This window comes from Mus musculus, chromosome 16 (assembly GCF_000001635.26).
Source record: "Mus musculus strain C57BL/6J chromosome 16, GRCm38.p6 C57BL/6J".
NCBI lineage: Eukaryota > Metazoa > Chordata > Mammalia > Rodentia > Muridae > Mus > Mus musculus.
Window position 1 is genome coordinate 21520138 of NC_000082.6, and position 14629 is coordinate 21534766.

Consider the following 14629-nt stretch of genomic DNA (forward strand, 5'->3'; position numbering starts at 1 on the left):
TGTGCCAGTCAGAAATAGGAAGGGAAGGGCATGCCAACCAGAGGAAAGGGAAGGTGGGGAAAATTCATGGTCTTTGTGAAGACTACCAAGTCCTCTGGCTTGAGTAGAACTGACAGAGTCTTGAAAGCCCATGATGGTGCAGATCCTTTTAAAATTCCCCTGGGACAATATGCAGTCCCTTTCCTAGGTAAAGGGCATAGCAATCACTGTGTCTATGTTAATCTAACTTTCCTTACCCGGGTTGTGGGCATGGGGGAGTTGCTGCATGCATACTATAAGAAGGTGTTGGGGGTCTTTCTCACTCACGATCAGCACCTAGGTGTGACTCAGTTTCTGTCCCTTGTGTGTAATTCTGTGTGAACTTGAATTCAGAATCCAATGTTTTGGATACATATTCTATTCAGAACACATTAAGCAATAATATAAAATATTTAAATGCAGTGTTTGGCATTGTCTTAAGGATATGGTAACTCATTTTGGTAATTAGGCTTAAAAATGTTGGCCTTTCAGCAGTTTTACTATAATTATTTTTCTTTATTTTTATTAAGATACATTGTAAATTAACTTTTAGCTTAGTGTATTAAGCCCGTGGTTTCTGCAGGGCATCACCATAAGCACATACATTTGTTTTCATTTGTTCCTTTCCACCATGGTCCTCCTCCTAGCCAACTCTTCTCCTTTCTCCAGGAAAGTCCCCTCACGTGTATCCCGACTCTTCTCTGTGTCCCACTTCTCTTCCACCTCTCCTTGACCCTCTTTCTAGCTCCATGTCCCACAAACATGCATCTATAATACACACTTGCGTGCACACACACACACACACAGTGGTTCTGCATGTGGAAGCAAGCATGCAGTGTTTGTCCTTCTGAGTGTGTGTCCTTCCAGGACAACCATGTGCGCTTGACATTCGAGATTCCCCTGTTGGTAATCTGTGAGCACAACAGCCCCTTGCTGCTTGTTTGTTCTTGTAACATTGTCTTCCTTTCTCTCTCAAACTCTTTGCTTATGTAATAACAACATATATATCATATTCATTTTTAGGTCTTGGAATGTCATGAGGTGTTAAATGATATAACTGGGGCTGGAGTAGGCTCAGTGGTTATGAGTACTTACCGTTGTTGCAGAGGCCTTGGGGTCCATTCCTAGCAACAATATGGCAGCTCACAGCCATCTGTGGCTCCTGTTACAGGAGATCTGCTGTCCTTTTCTGGCTGCTACTGGTACTAGGCAGATATGATAAACATACATGTGTATAGGCAAAACACTCACACATAAAATAGTCTTAAGAAGAGGAAAGGGGGCTGGAGAGATGGCTCAGTGGTTAAGAGCTTTTACTATTCTTCTAGAGGACCCAAGTTTAATTCTCACACCTATGTCAGGTGGCTAACAACCACCTGTAACTCCAACTCCAGGACCTAGTAGCTCTGGTCTCTGAAGGACCTGTACACATGGATAACACCCCCTCCCCATATGTATATGTGTGTGTGTATGGTGGGGATAACGTTCTGAATGCGTATTTTCTTCACAAAATGTATCTGAAATGAAGAATATTAGTAGATAATATTCCTTAAAAATTAGAATATGGACATTTGTCATTTTATTTCACAAATGCTTTAATGATCATCTAGGTGTTATTTTATAAAAGGAAATAAAGTCAGTTCTGCTAAAGACAAGGAGATCTAGTAATTTGTTTCCTCCTAAAATTAGCAAATAACAGTTACTTAAGTTTTTTCTTTCACTATTTAGACCTTTGAAGACTTTAAAAATGATAAGCAAGCTGTGGAATACCAGCAGCGCATTGTGGATATTTTATTGAAGGTAAGCATTCAAAGAGTGCATGTCTTTCTATTGATTGGTGCTATATTAAGCTAATTGAAATTTTTAGAGTAGGATTTGAAATAACTTGTTTAATGGAGCCATTTGTTGTAGCACTAGTATTATATTATGGGGTTTGGTCCTCCAGCGGTGAATGAAATATTAACGATGTGTCCTAGTGTTAAGCCTAACCTGGATGCTTGGATACAGGTTGCAAGACTTGAGAAGTGCTCAATGTGACGATTGCTTTATTAGTATGATTGTGTGCAATAATAGAGACAGCTTAAGAAGTAATTCATGCCAGCAATCTCTGTCCTTCCCAGGCTCATTTGGTTACTATGGCCATGCCATGTTCTGCTGTGGCATTGATTGGGATGATGGGTGACACATAAAGATGATTTGAGGACTGTCCCAGTCCAGCTTCAGAGTCAGGAAAGACTTATTTTAGGATCCACGCTGTTGCTGTAAGCGTGTGCAGAGACAGACCAGCCCCTGTCCTTTGTGTTGGCACTGCTCTTCAGAGGATTTCGGTTGTCACTTTTCATCAGCCCATAAAAAGGAGGCTACTTCCTTTTAGATTCTTTGGTCAAGAAGCTGGAGTGAAAATATCCTCTAGTTATATGTAGCGTAAGCAAGTCGCATCTATAGTATTCTTTGTACTATGCAGAGCACAGTACATAAATCATCTCAGCTCAGCTATTTATGAGCCTTGTAAGATAAGAGGTGATGGCTATGGGAATAGAATTTTCAAATTCTCAAATAAAACCAGTTAGATCCAGGTAGTTAATATAAAGAATTCCACCTCGATTCCCAGATAGTCTACCTATTTGTAACCCTGTCTTTTTTCTATCTGGTATTTTTCTGTAGCTCTCTGCTAGGTCAGTTAGAATTAAATTAACCTGTGAGATAACTTAAAATGGCAGTAGTTTAACTGTGATAGGAATGTGTGGTTTTTAAGCTGGAGGTAGGCAACCTGATCCAGGGGAGAGACTCAGACCCCAGGCACTGAGCTCGTTTTATTGTTAAACTTAGCACAGGGTTTCCGATGGTTCAGCTGTTACTCCGCAGCTAGCAAGCCAGTGTCAGAAGGACATGTGTCTTTAAGGAAATGTCTTTGAAGTTGTATACTATAAAGCTGCTTATAATATCATGTTATCCAGGGCTGGAGTGATGGCTCAGTGGTTAAGAGCACTAACTGCTCTTCCAGAGATCCTGAGTTCAATTCCCAGCATCCACATGGTGGCTCACAACTATCTGTAATGGGATCTGATGCCCTCTTCTGGTGTGTCTGAAGACACTGGCAGTGTATTCATATATGTAAAATAATTTAAAAAATATATCATGTTATCCAGAACTTTGAAAGCTATGAAGAGAGACTAAAGGATTTTGGGTTACCATATGCTCAGCTAAAAATTAAAAGTTCTATTTATCAGTTAGGAGTGAAGAACAGATACTTGAGTGTATGTTAGTGCAGTTTTACCGTAAGATAGACCTGGGGACTTTATACAGAAAAGTGGTTTATTTAGCATACAGTGTTGGAAGCTGAAACCTTAAAATTGAGTAGTCTCACCTGATTGGCTTCCAGTAAATGTCCCCTTGGCTTTGTCATATTGTGGTGGATGGCACCATGGTGTCCGTGTGTGTGAGGGAAAGTCAGAGAGGTTCTATACAGGGATCAGGCATAGCCCTTTATGACAGCCCAGCATTATCTCCTCAATGATGTCTGCGAGCATACAGCTTCTGCCAACTAGACCCAAACTGCACTGTTTTCACAGAAACCAAGCTTCCAGCTCATACACCTTTGGGGGGAACAAACCATACTGGAACTATGGCCTAGCTTGGTCCACTTTGATGCTATATCCATCAGTGATGTAATGTGACGTCTAAGATCCTCTGTACTTCATAGTCTCTGGCTGCTCAGTAGCTGATTCTTTTTCTCACCACCCCCTCCTCCTCCACACATGAGCTATTCTGTATTCTCTTCACCCATGTGTCATCATCATGACTTATGTTCTTTCAGCCAGTCAAGCCTCTTTCCTCCTTTCTCTGCTAGATTGCTGACCGTCTTCTACATCCTCCCACAAGCTTCTATTTTGGTTAGAGCTCCTTTGTATTTTCAAGTTGCTTTGATCTGCACTTACACGTTGTATTAGATACGTTTATAGATTTTCCTGTCTCACCTTGAGCTTCGTGAAGGTAGAAACTGAGGATTACTGCTAATGGCATTTTTATATCAACTTTATTAATTATGTTATACTGTGTTTACTGTGTCCACCGAGGCCCGATTATTGTAGCATGCCCAGAGTGTGTGCTCTACCATGCCTGAAATCTGGTAGGTGTTTAAGAAGCATTTATACATTAGTGAAGTTGGGATTTGAATTTGTATCTATTCTAGTCTGGAAGGATGATCCAGATGCAGAGACTGGAGCTCTGTAACTCCCCCAGACTGTCAGGAGGTCCTGTTCTTTCCTGTGTTACAGTCCTACTGCCTCAGAGCAGTGAAGAGAACAGAGGTCTCTGCTTTCCAGTGACAGGCTTGTGTTGAAGTGTACTTTGGCAGGAGTGTTGAGAGTAGACTGATGGGGGTAGATGGGCTTGTTATGTACTGTATGGTTGCACACATAGGGAAAACAACTTGAGACTAAGTGATATCCAGGAAATTTTGTAATCATGGCCTTTGAAATATTTTGGAGGAAAGCATAGAGATGTTGTAGGATGGAATCAGATATTGACTGAGTGGGCAAAAGAGTCAGTTGTGACTGGAGCTGCTCTTGTCAGGGTGTGTGTACAGGGCAGAAGGAAGGGATACAGCTCAGAAGAGCACTAGATGGGCCCTAAGATTGGAATCCTAGAAAAGGGACCTTGGACACCAAGCAGGGCGGAGACTGAGCCATGGAGAGCTCTGAAGGTCATGTGTATTGTGTGCAGGGAGCTGGCTGGCACCTTACATGTACAGGGAGTGCAGAGCTGGAAGTGTAACTCAAGGCTGTGTTTCTTGGTAATATAACTTGGCAATGACAACACACTTAACAAGTGCTGACTGTCACAGTAAAGCAGGAGGGCTTCCAAAGTAGGAAGGCTTTATAGCAGGCAAAGACTCATACTTTATGTCTCTAAATGGAGGATAAAGGGTGGAACTTGGAAGTCTTACAGTGGATGTGCATTCTAAACCCTCTCTTGTGCTAAGTTTACCCCGGTTAATTCAACATGCCAGCCCTCGACAGTACGGAACCTTCAACCACACATGTCTGCCTTCATTCTCTGTTAATGGCAGGATTATCCACCTACTGACAATGTACAGAATGTGTCTGCTACATTTTCCACATGTAGGAACACTTGTGCGGCTGCTCTCTGCACTGGGCTTCGGCTCTCATCACTGCTGCAGTCAGGACCCCTTCCTTGGGCCCATGCGGTCCCTCACACGTTGGTCTCCTGGCCCTGTAATCCCCTACTTGTACAGTCCTTATCACAGTCCACTCTCCATTTCAGCCCCTCTGGTCATCCTACAGTCTGTGTCAGATGTTCCAGATTTCTGAAGCTGCCATCTGATTTATCCTCATTCTGCTTCTACATTCCAGTAGAACTTAGGGTTTCCCTGGCAGACTCCTCTGTCTTCCAGTCTTCACACACGCCTTTGCTCTTGCTTCTCTCAGTTGATGTTTCCTTGGCAAAGGTTCCACTTAAGACTTCAGAGCTTGGCTTAGAAGCTGTTTCTTTCTTGTTTTCTCACAGATTTCTTCTGTAGCAGTGAATCTAAGGTGCTATTCTGTTGTGAGTTGCTTTTTTTTTTTTAAACATTGGGCTTCTGTGATGTTTTTGTGCCTTTATAACGATATGATCTGATGACACATTTTAGGATGTTTATCTGACTCACCTTCCTTCTTAGTTCATGATTCCAAATGTTGCTGCTCAGTTGTCTTCTCTCTTGTGGACAGGATCCTAGCCAGGGGATGGTGCCACCCATGGTGGGCAGCTCTTCCACTCAATTAATATGATCAAGATAACCCTCTACAGGCAGGCCCAGAGGTCTGTCTCCCAGGTGATTCTAGATTCTGTCAAGTTGACAATCTATGCTTACCACCACAACTCCCTGAAAGGCCCCTGTCAGATCACCATACATATCGTGGGGACTTAGGACATAAGTCCATCTGGAAAACAAAGCTAATCCAGAGGAATGGCTGTGACTGGAAACCTGTTGTATATGGTTATAAAAGTCAATTCACAAGCCACCAACTCCAGGGCTGTCTGCAGATTCCACAGAAAGCAGCCACGCCAGGAAGGTGGTTGTAAGTGACTTCCTTCCTGGGATTTCTTCACTGTCAGGTTATTGGGCTTTTAAGCTCAAAGCAGCATTCTTTTTTTTCCTTATTGATAGGTGTGCATACCAGATAGAGTATTGCTAACCAGTTTCTTTTGCTCACCAGGTTATGGTGGAGAATTCAGATTTTACCCCGTCACAAGTGGGGTGTCTCTTTACGTTCCTCGCTCGTCAGCTCGCAAAGCCTGACAATACCTTGTTTGTGAACAGGACCCTCTTTGATCAAGTAAGAGACTTTACAGTGAGACCTGGAGCTGCTTTCTTCTATTCTCTGTTCATAGACAAGACAGACGGCTGGGATCTGTGTTTAAGCTTGGGATCTAAGTAGGGATGTTTTAATGGGTTATGTGATTTTTGCCCAATGCCTAGCATTATGGGGGAGTGGCTATCAGTATTCTATCTTAGTAGTTGTTTGGTTACTCTAAGTTACTTAGGATTTCTTGCTTATTAGTTTGCTAACTTAATCTCTTGACTAGAAAGATGGTCAGCGGTTAAGAGCACTGATTGCTCTTCCAGAGGCCCTGAGTTCAATTCCCAGCAACCACATGGTGGCTCACAACCATCCGTAACAAGACCTGATTCCCTTGTCTAAAGACAGCTACAGTGTATTTACATATAATAAATAAAGTAAATCTTAAAAATAAAAAAAAGAATCTCTTTCTCTGATGCTAAAGACCCTTTGGTTGCCTGGAGAAGAGGTTGCTTTGAGAACTCCTGAGCTTGCTTAGAAATCACTTTCCTTCAGGCATTTCCCAGTCCCAGTCAGAGCATCCCTACATGCCACAAGCAGTGTGAGAACTGCCTTCTGTCTGGAGAAGCCAGGGGTAACAAGGCGATGTACTGAGCAATTCTGCCACCCAGCAAAACCTCATGTGCATTCACTAAGTTTTCCACAGGTTCTGAAGTCAGTTCATTTATCCTCATTTTTTTTCAAAGAAATCCCAGAAAGGTTAAATAACTCATCTAAAGCCAGGATTAGTTTTTTTTTTTTTTTTTCCAACAGAAACTTATTATGTGTAGGACAGGATTTAGATTCAAATGTCCTGACTGCAGCCCATGCCTACTGACCGTGGCATCAAGCAACTCAGAAGGAAGTACTCCCAGTTATGTTTCTCAACAGTGAAGGAATCTGAATAGGACACATGCTAAATATAGGCACACACTAGGCTATCTGCTGGGACAGTGCTGTCCGTGCAGATGTCTGTTACAAGTGAGTGGGAATGAACTGCTGGCACTGGCTAACCATTCCCGTTACCTTTGGCCAGGTCCTCGAGTTCCTCTGTAGCCCCGACGATGACTCCCGCCACTCTGAAAGACAGCAGGTATGGACACTAGAACACTGTGCTGAAGACTGGGGATAGAGTCTGAGTTACTTGTGCTGTTGCTCTGATAAGGTATCCTGACAAAGGCACTTTAAGGGAGAAAGCATTTATTTGAATGCACGTGGAGCCCATTGTGGCTGGGAAGTTTTTTCTGCAGGGGCATGAGGCAGCTGGTCATGTGAACTCCAGGAGGCTGAGTGTTGGCACACTCCATCTGGGGAGCATCCTACTGCATGCAGGGCTCCATTCTGGAGACTGGAATCCACCTGCCCCCACCCCCCATCCCCAGTTAGTACTGGGATTGGACCTGGCTGCTACTTCTGTCCCCTTGTGCCACTTTCATGAGACGGGCTTTATTTAAAAGCCTTTACATTGAAATTGTAGGTACTAAGTCAACCCGCTTAACATGGATACCACTCTTTGTAAGGTATTAAGTCACAGCAATGTACAGCTGTGACTGCTGAGTTGGCTTTCCTGGTGGCAGCAGTGAAGAAGCTGTTAGCCAATCTTCTGTGGCCCAGTGACTGCCTCAGACAAGTTAGAGACCAGGGAGAGCAGTTTGGCTTCCTGTTAAGCTAGACAGAGAACAAGAAACAGGGAGGGAACTTTTCTGTTTACTCCTGTTTGTCTATAGCAGTGAGGACGGGTCGTGGTGTGCATGGTGTGTGCACACTCTCTTAGTGTACAAACCTTCCTTGACAGAGGTGAGCTAACACAGTGGGAGTGTTTTCCAGGGCTTGGATTTAGTGTGTAGACGTGGCCAAGTCTGAGCATTAAATTCAGACTACCCACAGCACCTTATCCATACTAATTACAAAGGTGCCCGTTCGGATGGTTCCTCTGCGCAGGTCTTAAAGTGGTAAAGACTGATGAGGTAAGTTGTTCAAGGTCACAATTCTAATTAGTACTTGGTGACTTCCTTCCCTGCTGACCCAGTGCTCCTGATACTGCTTGTCACATATCAGACTTGGTTTATGCAGTGCTTCTTAGTATTTCCCAGTGGTGTGCTCATAGACAGTAATTAGTTTCCCAAATATAGTTCCTGATATGACTGTTGCCATTTATGTAAATTTATGTAAATAAATAAGGTGAAAATAAAACATGTCAGAACTCTACTCTTTTATCAGTGGAGTGACTGTTTTGCTCAGTCCGGTAACAGGTTTTTTTTTATTATTTTCTTTTAGTTAGTATACAAGATAATGGGTTTCACCTTGACATTTTCATATATATGTGCAATACTGTATACCCACACATCCATACCTCCTCCAACACATAGCCTTAACCATTACTCTCTCTTGTCACTCCTTATAGGTAACGACTTTTGAATAATAACAACAATCATAAACTGTTCCCCTTTCCCATTACAATGTAATGCCTACACAAGATGCTGTGTGTGAGCGTGAACCACAGTGTGTGTGTTAGAGGACAAGTTTCAGGAGTCAGGTCTCTCTTCCCGCCATGTGCGACCCAGGCATTGACCTCCAGCTGGCAAGATGGGGCCAAGCCCCTTTACCTACATGCTGGCCCAGAAATTCACACTCTAAAGTTTAACAGCCTTATTAATATTTTCTCTACTCTCTTTGTCAGGGACTGACAAGCTGTTGCTGTCAAGGAGCCAAAAGTAAACATTTTAGGTTGTGTAGGCCACAAATGGGTCCTGTCTTCTTTTCTTTGCTTGCTTGTTTTTACAGCCCTTCAAAAAGTAGGATTTTTAAATAGCATTTCAATGATCTGTAGGGATCCCACGATGGCTTACTTAATCTTCTGAAGTGCTGTCAGTAAACACAGAGCTGGAAGACGCCTAGCTGCGCACCTGTGTGCTGCCTCCACCGTCCAGACGCAGCTGCAGCTTAAACAGCCCCAAGAGCAGGCAGAGCAGCGAAATACGATTTAATAATAGGAAATGATGATGTTTGAGTTTCATTATTGTTGTTTTTAATGCACATAGTTACAAATTGGTTTAATGTTTAATAATACTGAATAACTTGCTTACAAGTGATGACAGCCAGGCTGAGTTGGTAAGACTGGCTTCAACTCATTCTATTATTTTATTCCAAACCGACACAGCGAGTAGGCTTCATGCCACCTTTATTGTATGTGACAGTGCATTCCAGTGCTCCAAATGGATTAAATTTGGGCCTTGAATGGAAAATTTGGATCAGTTTTGTTCAACATCAAAATAATAAACAAAATGTTCTTGCTGAAGGTCCTTTGCACTCTGACAAGGGTCCCATTGCTCTCCTGCAGCCTGAGGCCCTAGCTGCACTGTTGTCTTGCTCACAGTTTATCTTTGGCTACTGTCGTGAAAGTGATGTGAGAGCCAATATTTTTTGTCTTTTCTTGTTTTTATTTTGTCTTTGTTTTTGAGACGAGGTTTTGCTCTGTTGCCCGGGCTAGCCTAGAATTTATGATCTCCTGCCTCAGCATCCTGAGTGCACCATGATACCTGGAATAAATGTCCCCTTGTGGCCCAGGCGGCCTTGAACTCACTGTGTAGCTGAGCATGACCTTGAATTCCTGATCTTTCTGAATTGGAGGACTGTAAGCAAGTGATGCAAGTCTAGTTTTATGCACTGCTGGGGATCAGACTCAGAATCTCATGACCGCTAGGCAAGTCTCCTACCAACAGCCCTGGGATGCACCATTGTAAGTCTAAGGCCAATGGCATGAACTCCATTCCACAGTCTCCAGATGATCCACCGTCCCAAACGGAGCGGTAATCCCCTTGAGCAGCAGTTCCATGTTCTCCCACTTCCAGGCTCCCAGTCACAGCCTTTATTTTCTCTCTGTTCTGCTCCTCATGTAAGTTTAGGCATTTAGTATTTGTTGCCCATCCATTTGGCCTTGATTTCATGAGCATAGAGTCTTTAAGGTTTATTCATATTGTACCATACATCCAACCTTTCTTTCTGTTTTGAAACTAAATAATGTTAATTCATGTGTGTGTGTGTGTGTGTGTGTGTGTGTATGTGTGAGTGTGTGTGAGAGAGAGAGATACCCTATTTATCTGTTCATCTTTGATAGACATTTGAATTGTTTTGAATTGTTCTTACCTTTGTACATTTTGAGAGTTGCTAATAGACACCCCCTACACACACACAACCACAAACCTATGTTTAATTAAAATAATTAGTATGTAAAGCAGGGCACTGTCTGTGGAATGGATTTAAAAAACCATAAGGCATAAAAGTACCAGACCAAAACTAACTGCTTAGAGCCAGGGAGATGGCACAGTGGATAAGAGAACTGGCACTCTTGCAGAGCACCAAGCAACCATGCAGAGGGTTCCTGGCACCCATGGTGCTCACGGTCATCTGTAACTCCACTTCCAGGGCATCCAACGCCCTCTTTTGTCATCTGCAGTCTCTGGGTGTGCATACGTGGTGTGTGTGCGTGATGGCACAGCTTCATGCATACAACATACAGACAAACAAGCAACTTCTTAGAAAAGCATGAGGGGCATTTAGAGGTTAGTGTGAGTGTTGGGGCTATACCTGGAAACACCGTGCTGTCCCTTTCCTGTGTGAAGAGCAGAGTCATCGTATGGCAGTGAGTGCAGCCCCAAATACCACCAAGTGGTAAGACACAGGAAGGAGGTTATGGGCTGCATGGCTGCATGGACTCTTAGAGAACTGGTACATAAAGCAATTCTCAAAGTGTTTTTCCTCATTTGCTTTAAATCTTCAGGTCCTTTTAGAATTGCTGCAGGCCGGAGGCATAGTTCAATTTGAAGAGAGTCGGCTCATCCGCATGGCAGAAAAGGCAGAATTGTGAGCTGTTTTGAAGCTGTATATTAATTTTCCGTAGTTCTGTTATTCTCTAACATGAAACCTAGTTTATTTTGCATCTCTGCTATGCTAACTAAGAAAGGGCATACCAATAATAGTAACAAAAACATAAGCTTAGGAGAGTTAGGGTTTTTGTTTTGTTTTTTGTTTTTGCTTTCACATGAACTCTGAAAATTAGCAAAATTTACAGAATTGTTTTAACCTGAAAGTGAAGAAGCAGTCTTCACCTTATTTACATACGTACCTGTTTATTTTTGGTGTTTTGAGACGGGTGTTCACTGTGCAGCCCCAGGCTGTGCTAGAATGTGCTCTGTATGACTTTGTCATATTGCTGTCTCTGCCTCCCCAGTGCCGGCCCCATAGACATACCGGGCTCCAGATTTAATGTGTGTGGTGTTTGTTAGATTGTGACAGTTATGCTCAGTAGGAATGATATAACAGAAGATACAATGTGCCAACACATATTCACCTTGTTTGTTGTATCTAGTTTTCAACAAAGAAACTTAATATATAAATATTTGCAAACTACTGATACTAGCACCAGTTGTTTCTTAGTTGACACATTGTCTCTTTAAGGCTTTTGTAAAACATAGCATTCAGCAGCATCTTCAGTCAATAGGAGAGAGGCAGGCTCTCCTCTCTGGTAGATACGTATTTTTATCTGAAATGCCTAGGACCAGATTCTGGAGGGCTTGTAGTGTTTAGACATTTGCATTTGCTTTACTGTGTTCCTGATGTGAGATTCCAAGTCTGAGGCGCCCTTGGATTAGAATTCTTAGACTTGTATTTACCACTAGACATGGCACTATTCCCTTTTCACGTGTTTAAGTAAAGTCCTGAGTGTGAGAAGTGCATCACCACTGGCCTGTTTGGCAGCTGAAGCTTGTCCTCTCACATTCCAGCTATCAAATCTGTGAATTTATGTATGAGCGGGAACACCAGTATGACAAGATCATTGACTGCTACCTGCACGACCCATTGAGAGAGGTCAGCTTAAAGCCTGCTTCACCCCCTTTTCCACCCCCGCTCTCTCTCTCAGCCACCTTCACTTTTGTTGAGTTTCTGCTAAAAGTAGAGTCTATATTGCTAATTAAATTGAAGTTCCTGTAGTTTGAGTGTGTAACCCAGTGATAGACACTGGTAGTAACCAAATGTAGAACTAACTGTCCTGCCAGGGAAGAGGGCTGGGTGTGGCTGGGGGACGGCAAGGGACTGAGTTATAGACAGCAAGCAGAGGCTGGGGTGTAACCGACCTTTGACGTCAGAGAATGAGCTCTAAGGTAGGGAGGGTGGACATGAGAGTCCCGAGGCCGGGAGCTGAGTGGAGATCACATGGACACATGAGAATCAGCACAGAGGGAGCATGGTTCACAAGGGCAAGAGGGATTTGAGGTGGGATTGCGAATGTGGACAGACAGACAGCTGTTACCCACAATAAAAGTATGCTCTACAGTTAGGACACTGAGGGCCAGCAGATTGGGATCAAGTTTAAGTGGAAAGGATTTAGAACTTCTAGGAGTCCACCTGTGCTGTGAGTCCTGACTTCTCCTCTAGTGCCAGTTTCCATGAACTATCCCCAAATCCTCATAGATGATGTTTATGGAGACTGATACTCATAGCAGCTGTCACTGAATTCTGATTGACTGAGGGGATGAATAAATGCATTGTCTTGCGCTCCACAGGAAGAAGTCTTCAATTATATCCACAACATCTTATCTATTCCTGGTCACAGTGCTGAGGAGAAGCAGTCTGTGTGGCAGAAAGCAATGAATCATATGGAGGTACGGACTCCAAATCCTTAAAAGTAGTTTTGACAATTTCATGTTTATATAATGAATTTTAGTCATTTTGTGCCTCTTTCTCCTCCCATCCCCCTCCCTCTCTCACTAGAACCTTCCTCTTCCTCCTGTCATGTCTTCTTCTTGTGTGTGCCCCACTGAGTGTCCAGGTGTGGGTGAGAGGTCATTTACTGGAGCAATAACTAACTGTCCCACTGATTCTCCCCCAACTACCATTGCTGCCCATAGTCTCTCAGGGGGACGGAGCCTCATGGGCCCCTCCTCCACCCAGCATGAAAAGGATGGGCTCAGTGTGGTACAGGCAGGCACAGCTGCAGGGAGTGCATGAGTACATCCGCTGTGTCAGGTCCAGAAGATGTCTTTCTCCCTGTCCCCTGGTTCTCATATCCTCCACCCCCTCTTCTGTGGGTTCCTGAGCCATGGAGGGGGTGGTATAGCATCCCGTGTAGGACTGAGCATGCCTGCACCACTTGTTATCAGCACTGCTGCCAGCTGGTTTCCCCATGAACTCTACCTGCTGCAGGGAGAAGATTCACTAATGAAGGGAGGGCTCAGCACTATCTCCAGGCTTCTGCCAGAGCTTCGAATGAAGTATGGCACATTCGCTACCTCAGTGGCAACAGGGCCCATCAAACCTTTAAACCTTTACCATGTGAAAGGCTGTTCTCCAGGTTAACTTTTGCTAAGAAAGCAGCAGCAGATGTTACAGGAGTTTGCCTCAACTCTTGGACTCTCCAGTAAGATACAGAGAATTCACTAAGATACAGAGAACATTAAACTCTGTTAAAAAAAATGCCAAGCTGGGAAGGTGTTTCACACGATATAAGGCTGGTTATTTGATGTGACATCTGAATACTCACGGGCATTGACAAACTCTAATTAACACACACATACACACACACACACACACACACACACACCCCAAATACGTACACATGCAGATATCTTTTTTTTAAAAAAAAGAGAAAAATGTACTCACAAAGGCTGGCGTGTTTTGCCCCTAATGTCTGGAGTCTACCATTTCCCAGCATCTTTTGCTCTGGCTAACACCATCCTCTCTCTGATTAGGCTTAGAATGCCCCTCTCTATAGCTGTTCAGAATTGGTTCAGCTAGTTTATTTCTTTTTGAAATTTGTCCAAGGCCTGATTGATCTCAACTATCTGGTGGTTAGAATAGTCTGTTGTCCCAAGGTAAAGAGACAGCTTATAAAGGCCAGAGCCTCTTGTCCTGCCTCCACAGACCAAGCGTGAAGTAAGAGTCTTATAGCCCCTCCTCCAGCTCCCTGACCCCTGCTCTCACAGCAGTGACATCATTGCACTGTTTACAGGAGGATGAAAATATTTTTATATTTAGAAAGGCCATGTGTCTGATCGGCACCTTAGGAGAATCATCTGTTGGAAGACTGGTTCTCGGTCCCTGGGAATGTGTGGTCTCAGAGATGGTCACACCGTCCTATGTGGGGCTGAGAACATGGTGTATGTTACTGAATGAAACCAGCTTCCTGCTAACAGTACCAATGTGTCTCAGGGAAAGAAAAAACCCTTTTCTTTTTCCTCACTCTCCTTGAGTCTCCATAGTACCTCTCA

At 43.5% G+C, this 14629-nt stretch overlaps 1 protein-coding gene across 6 annotated transcripts in view; it reads left to right on the top strand.

Annotated features, from left to right (window-relative positions):
- Nucleotides 1-14629, top strand: part of Vps8 (VPS8 CORVET complex subunit) — a 221564-nt gene that overhangs the window by 97020 nt on the left and 109915 nt on the right. For all 6 annotated transcript variants that reach the window (NM_001285893.1, NM_001285894.1, NM_001081366.1 and 3 more), the window contains 6 exons: nucleotides 1747-1818; nucleotides 6240-6359; nucleotides 7399-7455; nucleotides 11143-11225; nucleotides 12146-12230; nucleotides 12926-13024. In NM_001285893.1, coding sequence (NP_001272822.1) covers nucleotides 1747-1818; nucleotides 6240-6359; nucleotides 7399-7455; nucleotides 11143-11225; nucleotides 12146-12230; nucleotides 12926-13024 — 516 coding nt within the window. The remainder of the gene's footprint in view (nucleotides 1-1746; nucleotides 1819-6239; nucleotides 6360-7398; nucleotides 7456-11142; nucleotides 11226-12145; nucleotides 12231-12925; nucleotides 13025-14629) is intronic.